The sequence below is a fragment of the Nyctereutes procyonoides genome, unplaced genomic scaffold (genome assembly GCF_905146905.1).
Source record: "Nyctereutes procyonoides isolate TBG_1078 unplaced genomic scaffold, NYPRO_anot_genome, whole genome shotgun sequence".
NCBI classification, from domain to species: Eukaryota; Metazoa; Chordata; class Mammalia; order Carnivora; family Canidae; genus Nyctereutes; species Nyctereutes procyonoides.
In genome coordinates, this window is record NW_026575049.1 from 68466056 (window position 1) to 68489504 (window position 23449).

The window sequence follows — 23449 nt, forward strand, 5'->3', positions numbered from 1 at the left end:
TAATGGCTTGGTCTGATAAAGGTACAGTTCCCTCTAAGCACGTACCATAAAATTTATCATTAAGTTCCCAAACTTTCCTTTCTGTGTAGACTGTGCTCATAGCTTATAACTTATTATATAAAAATTATTTTAATGCTACAGTACTAAAAAAAAACAAACTAAAGACCATTCATATAACTGGTAAAGTAATACTTAAAACTCATTGGGGTGACCCAACAATTAAAAATAAGTGATACTTTTGGGTTATGTTTATTTGCAAATGTTTATTCAAAAAATAAAACATTTCTATTTTCCTGTTTCTCTCTTACAGCTTTTGAGGAGACTAAAACAATTATTCACATATTTGCACTGAGAGTAAGCATCCCATCTATCTTTTGGGCTGTGGACAGTCTTGTTCACTAATGATACAGCAAATTATTTTTATTATACATTCTGGGTAGGATTAAAATAAATAATATAGAAATAATTTAACAACTCTTCGTGGAATACCTACTATATTCCAGGTTTGTGGAACATAAAAAATAATAAATAAATGGTCCCTGCCTTCATGAAGCTCACAGTCTAACGGGGGATACAGACAAACAGACAACTTAATATAGTAGATGGCTTTGGGAGTGGTATGGACGGAGGATGATGGGAACCCTAACGAGGGTCACATAATCCAGAGTGGTACAACCTAGGGACGGGGTCTGGGTCCAGAGGATAAGTTTTACGGAAGAGTTTGCCACAAAGACAATTGACAGCGGGTGCGAGGAATTCCTCTAGAAGGGACGGTCAACTAGGCCCAGAGACCTCACTGCCTGGTCTTCGAGGCCCTTTCCAGCAGATCCTCCCTGCTTGATCCAACACAGGGAATATGCAGAGGGTGACGTATCTTTCCGATACTGTGTCCATCTGCTAACTCCCAGATTCTTATTTTTTGTGCCATAGGTCACAATTTAAGAAGAAAAGGTCATACTAAAATGTTTTGTGGAAACTTTTCACTATGGTACTGACTACAGATTCAGCATGAACAATCCGGTATAGTGAGTACTATACCATCTACTTAAAAAAAAAAAAAAGAGAGAACAAAAGTTAAATCGAAGGTTCCTGGAGAGCTATAAACTTAAACAAATCAGATATACAGGGTTCTCTAAAATATATATATTTTTCTTTTAAATGTGACCCGGAAGTCCTTTGCCTTGGTTATCTAGGAGTAAGACACTAGATGGTGCTATAAGGCTGTTAGAAAGAAAGCTGTAGCAAGAAAAACTGGCAGTTACAAATATTCGGTCCCTGAGAAAAGTTCCAGGTCTGCAGGCAAGTAATGAGGATCTTAATCTCACAAGGTTTAGCCTTCTGGTCAGGTTAATTTTAAACTAAACCACAAGTATAATACTTTTTAAAATGCTTTCTTTTTTAAACACTTCTTAAGTGTTTTTAAAACACATTTTAAAAGGGCTCAGCCTTTGACAATTCAATCTGATTCCACTGAAATGGACATTTTAAAGTTATTGAAATATAAATGTATTATACCCTGTATATTGAAACACACTGTGAATAATCTCATTTAGGTAGTCTTCCTGGTGCTATCTATCTCTAATTCTGAGCCCAGTTACACCTACTACTGAATGAATCTCTCTAATCAGTTTCTTCAACCGGTTTCCAGAATTCCTGAATTGTGATTCAGTAGAAAGTGCCCATCAAACCCTCTTGTGATTAATTACTGCAACGTACTGATACAAATACATTTAAAAACACTCTATCGGTATGGTACTTCTTACACAACATTTCATGATCTTTCCACCTTACAATAAAACCAGAAAAATGTTTTTATGAAAGTGCAGAATAAAAACAAAGTTTGACTTTTAAAAAGTTTTCTCCTTGGTTTTCTTTTAAATGTTGAACATAAAAAAGGTAAACCAAAAAAAAAAAAAAAAAAGAACCTAAGAGTCATTTTAATTTCAAAGTCTCAAAGTTACGGGATCTGTTTGTGATTTTTCGGCTTATCGTTCCAGTTCTGCTTCTAGAATCTCCCCCCATGTATCTGCATCCATTGGGTACATGATTTTTTCTGGTAAACTAAGAGGAGAACATATGTTGCTGTATCTGCCACTTAGCCATTCGTGTTTCACTTTACTCTTCTGGTATTCCTCAGCAGTATTACCTAGAAGGGGTAAATCATCATCGTTAAAGGATGTAGTAGGGGGCTGGTCAGTGAGTTTGTTTAAAATGGGAGAAGCTGACTGAGAGGGCTGAAAAGAGGATTAAGCATTTACACTGATAAACACAAACTAATAAATCTGTGGTGTGTGCATGTAGGTGGGTGGGTGGGTACACGTGTGCATATGCAGAGTGAGCCACCCCGTTTGCCGTGAGTTTTGGATAAGGTGGACTAAAGTAGTGAACAGAGGAATATGCCTGAATTTAGAATGCAAAACATGTAAAAGGATGGATGGGATGGTGTGGCTTGTAGGAAAAGAACAATCATTCAACGTCAACTCCAAAAGCCAACACTCTGATATGAAATCCTACCTCCTCCGTGCAGAAGGTAGAGTGGGCTCACACCTGCCACCACATTGTCAAGAACACTGCAGACTACAGAGACCACACTTACTCTCCAGGAATATCCACTTTCTACATCATCGTCTATCTCTCTTTGGCACACAGCTCTTAGAGTCAAGCAATGAGGTTTCCATAAGGAGTCACTGTCTCTTACTGTGTTATTCCAGCTCCTGCACGTTATCGAAGCCCTGCACAAACTCCGAATGTCCAGCTGACTGAAAATTTTGAAAGTAACTTCTGGAGGCAGCAGTTCAACAAAGTTATTTTGACCCTCTTTTTTTTCCTTCTCCGCATCCGCAGCATTCAATTCTAGGCCAGAAACTCTTGAATTATTGTTCCTCTTGGAGTTTTTCTGCATAATGTTTTAGCAAATTATCCTCATATGTAACCTAAAAGGCAAAGTTTAAATATGTTCAGTCTCTTCGGATCAGACTACAGAATGTACCCTGAGCCGGATACTGCCTGGGTATGATTTAAAGAACCTTAACTTTTTTGAGTTTTTCTATCTATAAAATGGGGCCAAGGATGCTCCTCTCTTGGGTGTCCTTCCAAGGATTAACAGGGATTATGTGTAAAGCATCAAGCTTCACAATCTGAATTGCACGTGGGAGGTACTCAACACTTGTTACGTCCCTTTTTCTTTTTAAACGTTTTTTAGTAAATGGGTTTGTTTCTTAACATTTGTTTTTCTGCTTCCAAAGAGCATTATCTAAAAAAAGAGAAGTGATTCTTCACAGACCAAAATTGTAGTAGTAGAAATGATTATTGTGGGAATATATTTGATTCCAAGCATTTGCTGAAAATACCTTGGAAAGCGTGTACGATTCAATGATCTTCAACTTCTAAATACTCGTCTGTGGGAACTGATGCCTTGTCATTAAGTCCTTCATTTACAGTTTGTGACTTAATCATAAACCGGGAGGACTTTTATAGCTTATACGATCATCATTTAGCTACTTGTATCTAATGGGTAGGTGTGTTCACAGCTGACACAACTACTATCTGAAATGGACTAGAGGTTGAAGTCCAGGTTATAATGACAGAGTCTCAAATATTCAATCCAGTTATAAGATTAATGTTTCGGAAATGGCCTATTCTACAGGCATAATTATGAATAAGATCAGTAGTTCTTGAGGCCATGAAGCAACAGTAACTAGCAACCATAAACAATGTTTATAATTCAGCTAGGTGCAGCATATAATTAAAGATGGAAAGTCCAGTTTCTGCTAATCTACCTAAGGTGCATGGTGTAGGCTTCTAAAATCAGTTGAAAGCACGGAGCTATTTTCGCCTATAAAGACAGCTCATATTACTTAAAATCAGTTTATTCCATATTGCAGTTCCTTTTATGATGGGGGGGCATGTGGCAGTGCAGGAGGAGGGGTTTGTTAAATACTTTTTTTTTAAAAAAAGATTTTATTTATTTAAGAGAGAGAGAGAGTGCGCACAAGTAGGGGGAGTGGCAAAGGGAGGGGGAGAGTCCCTGCGGAGCACAATGAGGGGCTTGACCCCAGGACCCCAGGATCATGACCTGGAGCCACCCAGGTGCCCCTAAATGCTTCTTTATTTAACTCCGCTAATGACAACCCCCCCTTCTAGACATGCCACTCACCTATGTTCCCGGACTTGCCAAGGCCACAGTTGCTCCCATTCATTCGGCTGTTTGTGATCCGAGTTAGCCACCGTGGTTAGAATTTTACTGTCTCTGTTCAGCAGAGGACTCCCTCTCGAAGTTTTGGGGAAGTCAGGAAGCAAAGCGACAAACAAATTCATGAGTCGAGAGCAAGTTTTTTGCCAGTTCACTCACCTCTCTTAACCATCAATACAAACCAAGCCAAAGTACACTTTTGGTGGAGAAATAAGAGTCTACATCTCCCCGGCCGTGCATTTAAACACCTGTCACTTCTCCCAGAAAATCAAGGAGGGGGGGGGGATAAACATGCGTCCTCTCCTTACAGTTCTTCTCCAGGAGGCAAACGAATGTCTTTGGAGTTAACAGCTTGGGGGGGGGGGTGGACGCCTCGGGGAGGCTCCTAAACCCCCGCCGGGCATCTCCTTCCAAGAGCAGTTTTCCTGGATGCCTGGGAACCTATCCCTCTTCCCCCCTTCTGGTGTAAGAACCACACCTTGCTGAGGTCTCTCTGCAGGTCAGGAGCTCGCCCCGCCCATCCCTCGCCCCGCCCACGCCCCGCCCATTTCGTAGCCCCGCCCACGCACCACCAACCACGCCCACCACTCGCCCCGCCCCCTTCCCTCGCCCCGCCCCCCCGCCACCTGCCGACGGCGCAGCCGGGGAGGGGTCCGCACTCCGCGCGGCCCCACCGTGCAGGTCGGAAGGAAAGACCCCGCAGCCCCAGTAGCCGCCCCCCGAGGGTCTCCGCCGTCCGCAGCTGCCCGCCTCCGACGAGCACGGGGCGACGACAGCGAGCGCCGGCACCGACTGTCCCCGCAGCTCCAGGCGGCTGAGCGGGGCGCCGCGCCACCCAGGCGTCCGCCGTAAGGGAAGACCCTCCTACCTCCAGGGCCGCCGAGGCTCCTCCGGCGAATTACAGCCTCCGGAATTCGAATCCTTCGCCATCGCCTCCCCGGCCCCGCCCCCTGCGGCCCCGCCTCGCTGCCTCGAATTCCGCGCAGGCGTAGAGAGGAGCGCGCGCTGCCTCTTGGGAGTGGTAGTTTTCTTTTTAAACCCGGGCGCCCCCGCTCAGCACCAGAGGACAGCGCGGACTACAAGGCCCGGCATCCTCCGCGGCGGGTGGGCGGGGAGAGAGCGCTGCGGGGGGCGGAGGCGTGGCGGGGGGGGCGGTGGTTAACCCGGGCTTTTAAAAAATAGTTTGGAGGCGGAAGTGGCGGCGGGAGGGGCGAAGCGGGGCGAGGCCGAGCGGAGCCCCCCCCGCCCCCCGCGTCCCGCCGAGGCCCGCGCGTGTCCATGGAAGGCGGAAACGGCGGCGGGGCGCGTGAGGTCGCGCAGGGGGGCGGTCGCCGGCGCCATGTCCGGGGGCTTCGAGCTGCGGCCGCGCGACGGCGGCCCCCGGGTGGCCCTGGCGCCCGGCGAGACGGTGATCGGCCGCGGGCCGCTGCTGCGAGTAAGTGCGGGGCCGGCCTGGCTTCCTTAGTTCTCATTTTTTGTTTTTTGTTTTTTTGCACGGGCCCACGTACGAGGAGGCCTTAAAACGTGTCCAGTGCGAGGCAGGCGCGCGCCCGCCGGCCGCTGGGGGGCGCTCATGGGGCCCAGGGCTGAGCGTGTGCCCCGTGTGCTCCGGGACCGACCGACCGACCGACCGACCGTGCAGCCCGACCCTGGGCAGAGGTTGCTGACCCGGACCCCGACCTTCGACCCCGACCTTGACCCTGACTCGACCCCGGCCTCAACCCCGATTTTGACCCTGACCCCGACCTCGACCCCAACCCTGACCTCGACCCCGATTTTGACCCCGACGCCGACATTGACCCTGACCTCGACCCCGACCTCGGCGCTGCTCCCGCCCGCAGGTGGTTCCCTGGCCGCACCGCGGGAGCCTCGCTCTGGGCGAGGATGGTCTTTCCCGGTAGCACCCGCAGGGGATCCCGCGACCTGGGGCCTGGCCCGCCCGCTCCGGCGCCCAGGACCCTGTTGCTCAGGGGCCCTAAGGTCTGCAGGGTCGCGTGGGAGGTGGGCCCCGGGGGCCGGGTGCCAGGTGCCGCCGAGCTGTCGGTATTCCCTGCCCCCTGCATGTTTAGGGGCTAGAAAACCCTCCTGTGGCGATCGGGATCGTAGGCCTCTACGTAAAACGTGTATGTCTGTTTTTATTTTATTTTGGTTTAATTTTATTTTATTTTTTTGACATTTCAGGGTATTTTCTTTAGCGTCTATTTGGTACAGCCGATTTGCACGTGGTGGCCCAGTGGGGTCCTCAAAGACGACTGAGACGCGGGTCCCATGTGCACGTGGTGGCCCAGTGGGGTCCTCAAAGACGACTGAGACGCGGGTCCCATGTGCACGTGGTGGCCCAGTGGGGTCCTCAAAGACGACTGAGACGCGGGTCCCATGTGCACGTGGTGGCCCAGTGGGGTCCTCAAAGACGACTGAGACGCGGGTCCCATGTGCACGTGGTGGCCCAGTGGGGTCCTCAAAGACGACTGAGACGCGGGTCCCATGTGCACGTGGTGGCCCAGTGGGGTCCTCAAAGACGACTGAGACGCGGGTCCCATGTGCACGTGGTGGCCCAGTGGGGTCCTCAAAGACGACTGAGACGCGGGTCCCATGTGCACGTGGTGGCCCAGTGGGGTCCTCAAAGACGACTGAGACACGGGTCCCATGTGCACGTGGTGGCCCAGTGGGGTCCTCAAAGACGACTGAGACGTGGGTCCCATGTGCACGTGGTGGCCCAGTGGGGTCCTCAAAGACGACTGGGACGTGGGTCCCATGTGCATGTGGGGTCCTCAGAGACGACTGAGACACGGGTCCCATGTGCACGTGGTGGCCCAGTGGGGTCCTCAAAGAGGACTGAGACACGGTCCCCATGTGCACGTGGTGGCCCAGTGGGGTCCTCAAAGATGACTGAGACGCGGGCCCCATGTGCACGTGGTGGCCCAGTGGGGTCCTCAAAGACGACTGAGACGCAGGTCCCATTTGCACGTGGTGGCCCAGTGGGGTCCTCAAAGATGACTGAGATGTGGTCCCCGCCCTCCAGGAGTGTTCTTTTGGGCCATGGACACACACCTGTGTCCGTGAATTAATAGCACGCAGCCATGAGAGTGCACCATGGTCCCCCGCTAACCTTCAGTGTCTGAACCAAGACATGGGTATTGGCCTTAACAACCTGCAGGAAAGGAGTGGTGGTTGGGGGTGGTGATGTGGAAGTGAGTCCTGGATCAGTGTGTGTGTGGGTGTGTGTATGCATGTGAGCTGAGGTCCCTGAGAAAGTTGAAGCTCACATGCTGCTTATTTATTTATTTATTTATTTATTTTACTGTACAAGCAATTACTTAAATGTTTGGATGACATTCTGTTACTTTTTTCCAGTTTGTTAACTTATGCAAACATTGGAGAGAACTGCCTGAGCGGTTTGGTTTTTTTTTTTTCCTCCCTCCCTCCTTCTCCCTTTCTCCATATATATATACATACACATACATATGTTTGTATATATATGAAATTTTACAGAGTCTGTGCTTCATCCAGAGAGCTTTTGTCTAGTGACAATTGAGTTTTGATTTACTTTGATTTACTTAACTAATTGTGTCACCAGGACAGGGTGCTGTGGATCTGGTTAAAAGATCTATGAATTGTAGGCCTGTGTTTTATAAACATGGCAACAGGTTGCAGATCCTTTCATGGTTTGTGGCTTGGTCTCCGTGTTACAGGCTTGCTAATGTGAGATGAGCCTCCTTGGTTTCTGTCTTAAAATGGTAAAGAGTAAAAGAAAGTTAGCCTGTTGGGTCAGAATTTTGCTTCTCTTTTTCAAATAATCATTCAGTGATGAGATTTTTTTTTTCTTGCCAAGTTTGGCAGATAGTAGAAGCGAGTTATGAACAGTGTCCTCAATGTGTTGAAGGAAAAATGTGAAGAACAAACAAATCAATTTGTGGTTTTTAAGACATGTTTCTTTCTTTGCAGTGGTTAAAACCCTACATGAGGGGGTGCCCGGGTGGCTTAGTCATGATCTCAGGGTCCCGTGATCTCTGCCAGGCTCCCTGCGCAGCATCTGCTTCTCCGGCTCCCTCTCCTCCCCGCTCTTCCTGATCTCATCATGCACGCTCGCTCATGCTCTTCTCTCCCTCTCTCAAATAAATAAATACAATCTTAAAAAAAAAAAGAGAAAACAACTCACCATGGGTGTGCAGTTTCAAATAGCAGCAATTCCAAGGAGGCTTTTTTTTTGTGGTATGAGCAAAGATTTAGTTTAGGTAGGGAAACACAGCAAGTGCATTGAAAATTATGCATGATGTGATTATTAGTTATTAATACGTGATTAGTAATGATGATTTTTGGTCTCATTTAATGAGTCATGTTTTTTTGGAGACCAGCTTCACAAGCCTTCATGGGCATATAAGCATAAAGGTTTATAATTCCTGTGTGTAAAATGGACTTGGTGGTGAAACAATTTGGTAAGCATGTCTTTATGTCTTTACTGTGCCAGGAAAATACTTAGAGATAACAGAGCACAGTGAAATTTAATTTCCTTGAGCCATTTGCTTCAGTGGACCCAGGGTCTTGGTTTACTTTACTCGGTTGTAATTCTATTTTATGATCTACACTAATTAAAGGTTTTGTAGCAGAATGAATCCCTATGGAATTATCTGGGGTGCAGACAGCCAATCCCAAAGGTTACATATTGGATAAATTTATTTACATGATGTTATTGAAATGATTAAAAAAGACAAAACATGGAGAACAGATTAGTGGTTGCCAGGAGTTTAAAGAAGGGAGGGAGGAAGGGAAGGGAACAGGAGGGAATTGATACGGTTAGGATACAGCAGCATGAGGGATTTTTGTGGTGATGGAAATGTTTTCTATCTTGACTGTTTCAATATCTGATTGTGATACTGTCTTCTGGTGTTGCAGGACGTTACCACCGAGGAAAACTGGGGATATGGCACAAGAGATTTTTCTGTATTGTATCTTCCAATTATATGTGAACCTACAATTATCTTAAATAAAAAATTTAATTTTAAAAAAGGTTTTTCAGTACAGCGTCTCAAGCAACAGAGTACCTTTAGGCGAAATTATTTGGTTTATTTATTTTTTTTTAATTAAAGCTGATTATACTCTTTTTAAAAAGCTGCTTATACTCTTAAATGAAAACTGTTTTTGATTTCACATTTTCCTTTTTCTGTTTTGATGAGATTATATGACACATTTCTTATCTTTTTCCTCCAAAGAAATAGGACAACATAGCTATCTAGTCAGTCTTCCCAACAGCAGGTGTAATGGAATTTATTTAAAAGAGAAGAGGCCCTCGGTTGTGGATGGGGATGGTCAAGGACTCTAGTACAGACTCATTCCTGGCATCAGTTCACCCCTTGCAAGAATGCTGTTAAGTGTCCTACAAAGTCTACACAAAGTAGCCGGTAACTACTCTGGCCGGGCAGCTCTGTATGGTTTCTGCTTGTTGCAGAAGCTCCCTGGCTGTTCTAGAATGCTAGTCCTACCTGTCCATTGGGATGTGCCCAGTGCCTCTAGCTACTGGGTATCCCTCTCCCCCCCCCCCTTAATTACCAAGCCTAGTACAGTGCCTGGCACAGGGGAGGGCCCTCAAAGCACATGACGTCTTCCTTTTCCACGTCTCCGCTTTTCATTTTTCCAACTGTCAAAAACAGCCTACTTGTAACTGAGGTGTGAGAAGGATGTAGAACTTGGAAGTGAATTTAAGCATAGTAAAGAAGCAGTGCTACCAGCCGCTAAAGCTTACAGAGCAGCGTTCATGATGGATCGTCGTTAGCATTTTTCCTCTTTTGTTGACTATTAATTGAGTAAATTCAGAAAATAGTTGAATATATACCAGTCAGAATGGAGGGATGAAGAGACGCAAGTCATTACTCTCAAGAAACTTGGAGTTTCCTAGGTGTGAGAGACAGAGAAACGGGAAACTAACCAGTAGTCGCCGCCTCAAATGGGGACTGGGAAGGGGTCCGTAATGCGGTGCCTACTGCTCACCCCCATGCCCACCTGGTAACAGTGTCCTGTTGTTATTTTCAGGAGTAGTCAGAGATCTGGATATTTGTTTGTTTGTTTATTTATTTATTTATTTATTTAAGATTTTATTTATTCATCCATGAGAGACACAGAGACAGAGGGGCAGAGACACAGGCAGAGGGAGAAGCAGGCTCCCTGCAGGGAGCCTGATGTGGGACTCGATCCCGGGACTCCAGGATCGCGCCCTGGGCCAAAGGCAGGCGCTAAACTGCTGAGCCACCCAGGGATCCCCGAAATCTGGATTTTTAGATATAACCTCTGACTTTTGAAAGGTCACATTTAATTAAAAGTTTTGTTTTGGTACCACAAGCCACACAGAAAAGGATGTTCCATGATACAAAGAGGCATAGAAAGGAAGGAACCCATAATTAAGATAAGGGGTCAGGGAAGGTTTCATGAACTCAGTGACACTGAGCTGACTTGGAAGTGTCAGAACAGTGAGAAGTTTGGTAGGTAGGGAGTGGGTGATAGAGAGGGAAAGGCCCTTCCGGCTTGGTGGGGGGATGGTACATGGTTTCCTGGCTCTGATGGGAAGCCTATGGCATTGGATGACTAGATAAGTGCTGACCGGGCTTGTGGGATCCTCACATTGCATCTCTGATCCCCTTTAACTGTTACAGATGTCGTCTTTATATGGTATGTAGCTTCCTTTTTTGAAATAGGCTTCATTTTACTGAGCAGTTGTAGGTTCTTGGCAGAATTGAGTACAAAGTACAGGGGATGCCTAGTATACCTCTCCCTCCCCGTCCCCCACCTCCCTCACTCTTAGCACCTGCACCACAGCGCTGTTTGATGACCCTGTATTGTCCTTATAATCCAAAGTCCATAGTTTATGGTTCACTATGCACATTCTATGGGTTGTAATGAAAGAGGAATGATGTGGGCGCCTCGGTGGCTCAGCGGTTGAGCATCTGCCTTCAGCTCAGGCCATAACCCCGGGGTCCTGGGATCGAGTCCTGCATTGGGCTCCCTGCAGGGAGCCTGCTTCTCCCTCTGCCTGTGTCTCGGCCTCTCTCTCTGTCTCTCATGAATAACTAAATAAAATCTTAAGAAAAAAATGTTGATGTGCATAATGACGCACATCAGCTATTGTGGTACCGCGCAGAATAGTTTCACTGCCCTAAAGATCCTCCATGTTCTGTTTTTCTTTCTTCCTCTCCCAACCCCTGGCAACTACTGAACATTTTACTGTCTCCGTAGCTTTACCTTTCCCAGAATATCATATAGTTGGGAATTGTACAGTATGTATACGGAGACTTTTCTGGATTGGTTTCTCTCAGTTAGTAATGTGGGTTTACGCTTCCTCCGTGTCTTTTTTAGTGATGAGTAATACTCCATTGTCTGGATGTTCCGCAGTTTAAGCGTTTACCTGCTGAAGGACATCATGGTTGCTTTCAAGTTCTGGCAATTATCAGTGACTGTTACAAACATCCAATGCAAGTTTTTGTGTGGACATGAGTTTTCAGTTCATTTGGGTAAATACCAAGGGGCTCGCCTGCTGGATCATACATACGGTGTCTGGTTTTGTAAGAAGCTGCCATCGTCCTTCAGTGTGGCTATACCGTTTGCATCCCCATCAGCAGTGAATGATTTCCTGTTGTTCACAACCTCACCAGGGTTTCCTGTTGCCAGCGATTTGAGTTTTGGCCATTCTGGTAGGTAGGTAGTCGATTACTTTTCATATGTATATATATTCATATATATTTATTTCTAAATCAGTCTCTCCAAACCGTCTCCCGCGTACTACTCAGCCTGAGTATGCCGTCTTCTCACATGCCTCCATACCTCTGTTTGAGTTCCTTCCTCTGGTAATTTGATTCTGTAGGTAGCATTTGAATATCTGTATTTTTAAAAACTCTGAGGATGATTCTGTTGTGCAATGAGAGTTGGAAACCTTTTCTAGACACACTGAGAATGCTTGGCAGAGGATAATTCTTTAAGAAATGTCTGCTGAACTGAATTAAATAACTATTCAGAAACTTTAATTTACCAAAGTCCCAAGTGGAGATTTAAATCCAGTTTTGTTTCCCTAAGATCTGCTTATGCGTTTATTATGTTGCCTTGTCATAATAATGAGAGGGATGATGTTCTCACATATGCACAGCTTTCACTTCACCAGTAGCATTGCAAGCCTAACAGGTTGGGGGAGTTGGGATTTCAGTGGCATCAAGTCAGCACAGTTCCATCATACTAACATCTAACAATTCAGCATCCTTGACTTAGGAGCTCAGAAGGTGTTGGATTTTACTTTTTGAAATCTAAACGATCTATATTTCACCAATATTGTGGATTAAATAGATGTTTGTGAGGTAGCCTGATAACTACTATGATACCATTAGTTTTAAGAGACAGTACTTCACACGTTTCAAAGACCATTTCACATCCAGTATCCTAATAATCTTTTATTTATTTTCTTTTTCTTTTTATTATTATTAATGACCTTTTAAAGAGAGTTTAATCTGTCTAGAGAGCCTCTGGCAAAAATTAACTTTGTCTTCTCAAACTTGCCCTTTGTTAATATCAGAAAATGAACTTTGGTACATTCCAAGTATAATAAACACTATATCAAGTAACTTTTGCCCTCTTGAGGAATAAGAAGGACTTATCTAATGTTATGACAGAGTCTCAGTGTTGGTGGAGCTCTGGAGTGCATCCTGGATCTGATAACTGGGAAGCACTCTGATAAGAAAATTTTATGGTTTGTCAGCTGGTTTACCTAACTAGTCTCCCATCCAAGTACCAACCAGGCCTGATCCTGCTTTGTTTCTGAGATCAGATAGTCATCGGGTGTGTTCAGGGTGGTATGGCTATAGACCACAGTAGCCATATGTGGCCCTGCATGGCACCGTGTGCCCTTCTTTCTTTCTCTACTTTAATTCAAGTCTTAATTTTAGATTTTATTTACTTGCCTCATACACAAGTTTGAGGAAAATATTTTATGCAAATTATATCTGAAATGAATTCTGTGCTTCTTTAGTTTTATGCATTTTTCATAATACAGGCTTAAGTCCCATGCCAGGTGGCTTTTTATTTTTCTCTACCATGAAGGTTTGAATTTGTCTCTTTTTCTATTTGTCTGTTGATAGAGCAAGCCAGATAATCTTGTGTGAATGCATTGTAAGTTATAAAATATATTTTTTTAAATTTTTATTTATTTATGATAGTCACAGACGAGAGAGAGAGAGAGGCAGAGACATAGGCAGAGGGAGAAGCAGGCTCCATGCACCGGGAGCCTGACGTGGGATTCGATCCCGGGTCTCCAGGATCGCGCCCTGGGCCAAAGGCAGGCGCCAAACTGCTGCGCCACCCAGGGATCCCAAGTTATAAAATATTTTACGAAAAATTTGTTGACTATCCTAGCCTTCGGTGTGTTATGTAATTTATGCTGGAAAAAACAAATCTTGCCTCTTTGCTGTTCTTTTATGTTTATAGGAGCTAGGCTACAGGGGGCATTGTATTTATTTATTTGTGATACTCAGAAATTTCTCTAGGAAAACATTCTAAGAAAAATTAACTGCTGTTGGTTTTTCAGTGAATGTATATAAATAGGCAAAAATGAAAGGAAAGATACCCTTTTATTCTGTTTCAGGATCCAGTAGTTTTTCTGCTTTCACTTTATTCAGGTTTATTTTTTATTTTTAGAATTTTGGAAATAATAAATAGGTCAGAGACCTTGATTCAAAACATCCAAGCATTTTTGCTAGTAGCATAAGAAAATCTTCATTTTGTTTGACTAGAGTAAATATCAAAAATAAATATTTGGCAAACAAATCACAGTTCTTTTATGTTTTCATGTCTTTGCCTTTTATTCGAGCACAAACTCCATGTCTTAAAAACGAGACATGAAGATAAGGAGAAAGGACTTTGTTCTTATCATAATATGTGAAACATTCAATTTAGAATCAGAAAATCAAAGATAAGGGATCCACATTGTATCAATACGAAAGTGATATAGAAACAGTCCGGTCCCCATTCAAAAAACAATATGAAGAATTCAAGTAAAAGAGGTTTGTTCTGTAGTATCTCTGAAGAATTGTTACCATTTTTGCTCTTGTTAACAAAGGATAGGAGTGATTTCAGCATCACCCATTAGCCTGTGTATTCTTCAGCTCCTGCGACATGCCTGTGCAGTTTTTGTAATGTTAAAAAACAATTCTTGGGTTTGTTCAATTTGGTTAGCTTTTCTGTTTTCTAATATTCCTTCTCTGACTGGCTGAACATAAAGGAATTTGTTATTAGATGTTCAGTATCAATACAACGGTTGTTACAGTAAAGGATATTCATTATCATTACTTTTGGCTGCAGGTAACAGAAATGCGACAAACAGCGGTTTAATCACAGTGATTTTTCTTTTGTAAGACCATCTCAGGGGCAGTCAGTCCAGGGCCGGCACGGATGCTCAAGGAATGGGCTCTTCTGTGTTCCTCCTTTTTCATCCTTTGCAGGTGGCTTTCATGCCTGCAGTCATGAAAGTATCCCACTGAAACACTAAGAAAAGAGAAAGGCACAGGGCAGAAAAAAGTCCATGCCAGTTGCGCCTGTTCTTACCGTGAAGGCAGTAATCTCCAGAAGCTCCACTGTTTTAAAATGTAGGTTTCGTTGTTTTGTTCAGGAATGATGAGGCCAACAGATCAGAAGATGATTATCACTCAGAGTTCCCAAGAGAAAGAAGGGCACACGGTGCCATGCGGGGCCACATGAGGTTGGTTGAAGGCAGAAGGCAGAGAGAGCTAGGGGAACTGCAGGAAAGCCTTTCTTAACGGTTTTCTCAGCAATGAATGGGCAAGACAAGGTAAGCAGGTGTAGGATGATCTAATCGGAATAATTTCATGTGGCCCTGAGCTGTAGGGGGCTGCCCTTAGTTGTCTGATGCCTAGCCCTGGGTGATTGGGGCAGCATAAGAGCCAGGTAAACCCAGAATTGGGAGTACAGGCTTGGGATTGGTTAGTTTGCATATGAAAGGTGTACTTGCAGGTGAGTCATTTACTGTCTTTAAGAATCCAATAACCCTGGGAGGGGTAGTCCTTCCTTAGTCCAAAGTACCAAATATCAAAACATTAGATGCAGGAACTAGAAAATGTGGTTAATATATACTCCCTTTTCTTTCCTTTGCTAGAACTTGTCATTTGGCCATCCTTAGCTACAAGGAATTCTGGGCATTTGGATATTGTTAAATGGGTGCATTGTTAATCCTAAACAAAATGAGTAAATAATAGTATGGAAGAAGAAACGAATACTTATTGATTAAGCAACTAAGTAGCATCTGGTACACAACGTCACATGTGAAGAACTGGCATCTAAAAGCACAGGTGTAGTTTAAATCCTAAGTTGCAAATTCAAATGCCTGCAGAGGCCAGCTCTGCAATAAAGAGTGAAGTGTGCTCAGTGGAAGATTATAGGGAGTGCAGGGGACTGTGGTGAGATGGAAGGTACATATACTTTTCCAAGCAAAACTTAAAAAAAATAATAATAATAATAAAATAAAAAATAAAAAAAAATAAAAATAAAAAAAAATAAAAAATAAAAATAAAAACCTAAATGATTTGTGACCTATTGGCTATGAGTATGTGGTGCCCAGGCTAAAATAGGTGAAAAAAATTACAACTAAATAGAAAGAGGCTTATTAATTTTACTGAAATGACTATAAATAGAATTATATCTCATTTATGTTACTTAGCAATCATATACTACATTTTCTAGGTAATTTGTTTCATTTATTTTTAGAGAGTGAGAGAATGCACATTCACGAGCAGGGAATAGGGGCAAAGGGAGAGGGAAAGAGAGAATCTTAAGCAGGCTCCACACTCAGCGAGGAGCCAGATGTTGAGCCCTATGTGGAGCTGAGTCTCACAACAGATCATGACCTGAGCTGAAATCAAGAATCAGAGGCCTAACCGACTGAGCCACCCAGGTGCCCCAAAATTGTTGATGATATTGTGTGGTCACTTTGGGAAAGTGGTGTCTGTCAGGCTTCTCCAGTAAAGACAGAGTTCCCTTTGTGAGCAATTTGTGCAATGATGCATTGAGACTTCAGGAATATTCTTTTTCCATGAAGCACTTACCTGAAAGTTAACATCTGTTGATCCTTTCCTGAGTCAATTATTATATTGGTAGTTACAAAATAGTGATTTTCTGGTTTGATCATTTCTTCCTCATTAGTTGGCATTCTTTTATGAAGAAGAGCTTTTCCTCCCAGCCCTAGCCCCAGCCCTTGTCTTGAGTTCAGTATGAACTCATGGATTATTTTGTATTCAGTGTGTTGTATTCCTTATTATCATTATTCATATTGATTCCCAAATTGTTTCCAGTTTTGCTTGGACCACTGAACTGCTGGATATGAGATATGTTTTCGTTATTTCCCACTCACAGTGTGACTGTTTGGGGGAGTGATATTATCTGTACCCCACCACCCCTGGCTCTCACTGTCTTTCTTCCCATTTGTCCCTTGACTTTCTGTTCCAGCAAAAGCCCTAAAGCTTGATCTGCATTTGGTGTTTCTTTCCCCTTTTACATGTAAAGTTTGTGGTAATCTCTGTCTCTTAGATGGGCTTTAGATGTGAATATAGGTGGTTTTATTTGTTCTAAATGTTGATTTTTATGGTGTGATGAGTGTTAAGGTGGCTACACTTATTTGACAGAAAATTGGAATTCCCCTATTTTAACTATTTTTTTGGAGATGTGAAATATCTTTCAAATGAAGTCTGGGTAATCAGTAAGCAAAATCAGGTAAGTATTTAGTACCTTTTGAAGTGTGTTATGCCATTTGTTCCTACTCTCAAAAAAGAGTCAAAAGACCCTTTGTGAGTCTTTGAGTTTCTTTGCTTTTCTATAGCCTTTGTCTTTTTACTTGTGGACCAACATCAGTCATTCCCCCTCCTTGTCAATCCACTGCCTACTAAACCCCACCCACTTTTTTTTTGTCTACTGTGTATAGAGAAATGGGAATTCAGATAACAATGTTGTTAGACTTGGGTATGACATTAGAATAGATAGGGCCAATGAAAACCTGAAGACCTTCTGGAGCTTTATTTAGGGCTTGATTTTCCCAGAATGTCTACCTGCTTATTAAATAGTCATCCTGCCTTATTTCTAGGTCTGTAGTATATTCTAGTTTAGATAGTTAAACTGATGGTAAATAATCTAAAAAATTATATTTTATGTAATGATAATGAGGGAGGCAATACAGTGTTAAAAGGACGAGTGTCACCAGAATCAGATTCCTTGGGTTCAAGTCCTGGTCTCCCTGCTTATTGACGTGTAACTTTAAGTAGTTGCTTAACCTCTCTGTACTTGTCATTTCTCTTATAAAATAAAGATAATAATGCCTTCTCCAAAGGTTTGGTGAAGATTTAAAAAGATAATACATGATACGTGTATCTGAGTGGCTCAGTCGGTTAGGTGTCTGCCTTTGGCCTAGGTCATGATCCCAAGGTACTGGGATCAACCATGTGCCCCCCCCCCACACACCTCCTGTGTCAGCCTCCCTGCTGACAAAAAAGATAATAATAAAAAAAAAAAAGCAAAAAAGATAATATGTAGTAAGTACAGAAGAGTGCCTTAGACTTGATAATTGGTTGCTATTACAGCTAATATAGTAGTAAGAATATATGGATATTTACTCTGCACAAGTACACAAGGAATAGTGATCTCTCTTTAATAAAGCAGGTTATCAGATCTTTAGGGTAATTTATTTATGACCTGGCCTCCACAGACCATATGCATTCTACCCTCCCCACACCCATCCTGAAATTAGAATAAGTTCTAATGATAATTTGTTAAAACTTTAAGCTTCCTGTAGAGAGAACATAAGTTATTTTGTAATTTACTATTTATTTATTTAATTTTATTTTTTAAGATTTCATTTATTTATTTATTCATGAGAGAGAGAGAGAGAGAGAGAGAGAGACAGAGACAGGACGGTAGAGGAGAAGCAGGCTCCATGGAGGGAGCCTGATGTGGGACTCGATCCTGGGTCTCCAGGATCAGGCCCTGGGGGCTGAAGGTGGCGCTAAACCGCTGAGCCACCTGGGCTGCCCCTACTCATTATTTAGAGGTATAGTTTATTTTATTTACTTTTTAAGAAGGCTTTATTCATGAGAAACACAGAGACAGAAGCGGAGACATAGCAGAGGGAGGAGAAGCAGGCTCCCTGTTGGGAACCTGCTGTGGGACTCGATCCCAGGACCCTGGGATTATACCCTGAGCCAAAGGCAGATGCTTAACCGCTGAGCCACCGGGGTCCCTAGACGTATAGTTTAAAAGGAACAATTATAGCTAAATGCCCAGATGATATTAATTTTAAGGACTCTTTAAAAAACACTTTTTTAGGAGCAGCCCCAGTGGCTCAGCGATTTAGCGCCGCCTTCAGCCCAGTTCATTATCCTGGAGACCCAGGATTGAGTCCCACGTCAGGCTCCCTGCGTGGAGCCTGCTTCTCCCTCTGCCTGCGTCTCTGCCTCTCTCTCTCTCTGTCTCTCATGAATAAATACATAAAAATCTTAAAAAAAAAACACAAAACTTTTGGGCACCTGGGTGGCTCAGTGGTTGAGCATTTGCCTTCAGGTCAGGGCATGACCCCAGGGTCCTGGGATGAGTCCTATGTCAGGCACCCCACGGGGAGCCTGCCTCTCCCTCTGCCTATGTCTCTGCCTCTCTTTCTGGGTCTCTCATGAATAAATAAATAAAATCTTAAAAAAAAAACCCAAAATACTTTTTTTTTTTTTTTTTTTATTTATGACAGTCACAGAGAGAGAGAGAGGCAGAGACACAGGCAGAGGGAGAAGCAGGCTCCATGCACCGGGAGCCTGACGTGGGATTCGATCCCGGGTCTCCAGGATCGCGCCCTGGGCCAAAGACCGGCGCTAAACCACTGCGCCACCCAGGGATCCCCAATACTTTTTTTGATATACTGTAGAAATGCACAGCTTGCCATGAATTACATTGTTGTGGAATGATATGTCCACTAGAGGTCATGTTTTGATTTTATAATATATTTTTCATGCTAGTGTCAGGAAAACCCACTTCAAAGAAAGACTAAGATGGGAAAAGTCCATTATTGCTTTCTCCAAAAATGGTATTTAAAAAAGAAAGAAACCCAAGCTGAACTATTAGAGGAGCCACTATTGCATGCCATGGTTTTATATTTGACAGTCTGCTACTCCGTTGGTTAGAAAATTGATTTGTATTATTGAAGTTAGCAGTGAGATCTTTCTACCCAAGTTGGAAGCTTCCTTCTCTCTGACACAAACTATTTCTGAATGATTATTTGCAGATATAGTATCATATATGACTATTTCCACATATTTATTTATTAATGAATATGGATTTGGAGTGCTACCTACTTGAGGAGTGGCCTATGCAAATTACTTCATTTCTCTAGACTTTGAATTTACAAATTCGTAAAATGTGAATAATAGCTATGACAGTATTATGGTGAATCTCAACATTTAAGTGAAAGCTCTATGCAAATGGTAAAATCTGTGCACGTTGGAAAAACTGGTGTTTTTCGCCCACAGGGCACATGATGGGAAAGAATATAGGAACCTCCAAATTTCTTCTCTCCTTTTTGATAGAACAGCTTATTAGTTTATACTTACTTTTCTAAACTAGCCATTGTGGCCAATAGTGTATGTATTTTAAACGCGCTACTTTTAAGATACTTTATTTTAGGAAATGTTCTAAAGATTAACTGTAGCTGTCACAAATATATGTATGTGGAATTCATTCACCTGGGAGGCTTGATGTGCCTATTTTATATAGTCCTAGTCTCACATGTGGAACTGCTCTCTGGTTTAAAAAAAAAAAAAAAGAGTACTGATTCCTGGCACTTTCACATTTTTTGTAAGGTTTTGCAGAACTAGTGGGTTTAATTGAATTAGGCATTGCTGTAGTCTGTTTTTACTGATAATTTCAGTCCTGAGGTGGATAATGCCAGTGTTGAAGTGATAGATACCAACGTGATCAAGAAATGGGCCAGATAGTTATGGTGTTCAGTAAAGTGTGTGCTTAAAATGTTTTCATTATGTATCAGCCCCAAGCAACAAAGCCAATCTTAACTATTGTGTTTATAACCTTGCAGGGAAGGCTCAGTTGGCAATTTTCAGGATTTAAAGTGCAAGCGATTTTTGAACTTTGGTATGCAGAAGTGCTTGTGAGCATAAGTAGAGCATTATTGGCTCAAGACAGAAAGCAAATATTTTCATTATACATTATTATCTGATACTAAGGTATATGTATATATGTCATAGGTGTATATACACATACATATATAAATGGTAATCTCTTTTTCACTGTAAATATTTGGTTTTCACCTCTCCCCCATATACCTTCCTATTCTGTTAACTTACTTCTGAGGGCCCTAGAGCTCCAGCACAAGTCTGCCCAGCCCTAAAACTTGTAGTCACACCTTTATATTTACCAGACTGCTGTCTTTAAAATCTTTTGTCATCATAACCTACTATATATTTCTTGTATTTGAAAGGTTTCCTAATAAGTACATAATATATAGATTTTCTAAGAAGACTATTTATTCATGAGAGACACAGAGAGGGGCAGAGACACAGGCAGAGGGAGAAGCAGGCTCCCTGCGGGGAGCCCGACGTGGGACTCGATCCCCGATCCTGGGATCATGCCCTGAGCCAAAGGCAGATGCTCAACCACTGAGCCACCCAGGTGCTCCCAAAATGTCTATCTTGAATGGAAACTATCATGAAAGGTTGGGGATGTGTTAGATTCCAAGTTTGAGTCCCTGCTCTGCCATTTATTCTTATGACCTTGGGCATGTTCCTTAATCTCTTGAGTTTGTTTCATTATCTGTTCAATGAGGACCATCGTGGTAATACCACAATTGATGAGTGAATATGTCATATCTAACCTACTTATTTCAGAAACATTGCTATGAGTTTTGTTGTTGTTGCTCTTGTTTTTAATGGCGGTAGCTCTGTTTGAAATGTTAATTTTTTCCCCCTGTAGATAACAGACAAGAGAGTGTCCAGAAGACATGCCATTCTTGAGGTGGTCGGTGGTCAGCTTCGAATCAAACCGGTATGTATGTTATTCAAGACTTGTTTTAACTTTTTTGCCACTCACCTTTTTCTAGCTCCTGATTAAAGTGACTTATTTCCTAAGATTATGAAAATAGAAAATGAATGTTAGAATATATCCTTCTTATTTCCAGAGGCTAATTGGGAGATAATGATATAAACTATTTAAAGTATTTATTTTCCCATAAGGCAGTGCTACGTTTACACAGAATTTTAGTGAAAGATGAGTATCAGTTCATGAATATGTTATGATTTTGCTCATAACTGGGTATTGCAAATAAGATCCTATAAGAAAGCTTATAACTATGTAATGGTTTGTTTTGGGGGGATGAGGTAGTGACCACAGTCACTTAAATGCTACAGAATTGTATTTTAACAGATTTCTCTATGTGTAGAATTGAATAGTTCTAAAATTTAAACCTTGTTCAACTTTAGAGTTGTATAAATAATTTTAATTTGAAAGTTCCTGTTGAGAGCTAAAATTTTAATTGCTTGCTTTAGAGTTTAAGCACTGCTGTATTGCAGGGATATCAGTTTCTGAGGATGTATTATACCTTTCCATTTGCACAATGTGCTCCAGGAGAATAAAATATGTGTAGAGGTTCGTCTGTTTTGGACTAGATGCTGTGGTGGTAGAATTATTATGGAATGAAATTAATTAATTTGTAACATTCTTAAACTTATAGGTGTTTTTATCTTCTGTGTAAAACTGCCTTTGATATCATTAGTTCTTTCCTTTCCACATAAAGTACCTTTATTATTCTATGTTGAGCTGTTTCCAAATTTGAGAATTATCCTTTTAATTCTAATATTGGAAGAGTTTTGAATAAAATTGAATTTACCCCATCTCACCATTGAATAAATATTTTTAAAAAGGTTTGTATATTGTTCTGCATTACCTTCCTGAAAAGTGCTGATGTCTGTAGTCAGCTCTCTTGTGAGAGCCCCTTTATTTACTATCAGTGGTTCACCTCTGAATCCCCTCCAACTCTTCTCTTCTTAGACGAGACTTACCAGATCATAAGCTTGTTGAGTATAGGAACGCTGACTAATCCTTGTATCTTTAGTAAATAGCATAACGCCAAACATATAGTAGAGTAGGTACTTAATTCATATTTGTGAATGCATGAATAAATGCTGCAGTGAGAACTATATGTGGCACTTCTAAAAGTGGAGATAGCATGAATTTTTACAAAATTATGTTATTCCCAGCACCTAATTTCTAATGCCATTTCAATGAACAACTATGGCCTGAAATAAACAAGTTTTTTTTAATTGTTACTGAAGCACGTTAAGGTAGAGAATATATGAATCTCTAAATTCCCATCCTGATAGAGCATATCATTTCTTTTTTTTTTTTTGAGCATATCATTTCTGATAGAGCATATCATTACTTTATATTTACTTTTATCAAAAAAGTAATTATGGCAAATGATGCACATGGCTCCTCAAGTGGAATACCTACAACTTAATACTACTTTATTTAGATTTACTGCTCTATCATTCGTGTTAATGAAATGGAGAACTTTATAGTGAGTATTAACTTTTTGGAAAAGTATAACATCTAAATAGTCCTCAGTGAATGATTTCCAGTTATTTTTGATACCAAAGCAGAGAATATCAGCTCCTGCTAGGTTTATAGATATTTCTAGATTTGTATTATTAGTATTCAAATCCTACTATGTATACATACATCACAAAATAAATCAATAAACCAAGAGTACCCTTTACACAACTTAAAAAAACAGATCCTTGGTTAATACCTATAATTTCTGATGTCTTTGAAGCTTGCTTTTGTTTCAAATAGCATCTGAAAAATTTATAGTAGCAAAAGAGTTGTAGACAATGACATGATCCATTTTAAGAACTCAGCACTTTTATTTGTAAGCAAATTAATCGACTGAATTGTGAACAGTTGATAAATATTAGATTTTCTTTTTATATTCTTATTTACTCAGTGCTAAGAAGAAACCCTTCTTACAACAAAATTTACATGGCATTAAATTTTTTATGTATCAAAAGTAGGCCATTTGGGAAACCATCATTTTGACTAAGGCATGAATATTGAAAAACTTACTTATATTTTTTCTCAGTGTTAATTAAGGATATTTTAGTTTTGAAGACTAGAATGTTTTCCGAAGTGGCTTAATCAAGATACTTAACTGGAGTTGTGTCTATACTTGGATGAAAA

At 42.0% G+C, this 23449-nt stretch overlaps 2 protein-coding genes across 3 annotated transcripts in view; one reads left to right on the forward strand and one right to left on the reverse strand.

Moving 5' to 3' along the window:
- Nucleotides 1-233: 233 nt before the first annotated feature.
- On the reverse strand, nucleotides 234-5223 carry FBXO48 (F-box protein 48). The gene is made up of 4 exons (XM_055327768.1): nucleotides 5061-5223; nucleotides 4157-4270; nucleotides 2515-2933; nucleotides 234-2146 (listed from the first exon to the last, which is right to left on the reverse strand). The coding sequence occupies exons 3-4, from the start codon at nucleotides 2900-2902 to the stop codon at nucleotides 1986-1988; spliced, it is 549 nt and encodes a 182-aa protein (XP_055183743.1). The 5' UTR covers nucleotides 2903-2933; nucleotides 4157-4270; nucleotides 5061-5223; the 3' UTR covers nucleotides 234-1985.
- Nucleotides 5224-5387: 164 nt separating this feature from the next.
- The window catches only part of APLF (aprataxin and PNKP like factor), a 69595-nt gene continuing 51533 nt past the window's right edge, over nucleotides 5388-23449 (forward strand). For both annotated transcript variants that reach the window (XM_055329202.1, XM_055329203.1), the window contains exons 1-2: nucleotides 5388-5627; nucleotides 21188-21259. In XM_055329202.1, coding sequence (XP_055185177.1) covers nucleotides 5532-5627; nucleotides 21188-21259 — 168 coding nt within the window. In that variant the 5' untranslated portion in view covers nucleotides 5388-5531. The remainder of the gene's footprint in view (nucleotides 5628-21187; nucleotides 21260-23449) is intronic.

Coding starts and splice junctions, on each gene's coding strand:
- FBXO48 (XM_055327768.1), bottom strand. CDS start 2,902: ATGCAGAAAAACTCCAAGAGGAACAATAATTCAAGAGTTTCTGGCCTA. Junction 2,147..2,514: donor CTACCTTCTGCACGGAGGAG/GTAGGATTTCAT, acceptor TACCCCTTCTAG/GTAATACTGCTGAGGAATAC.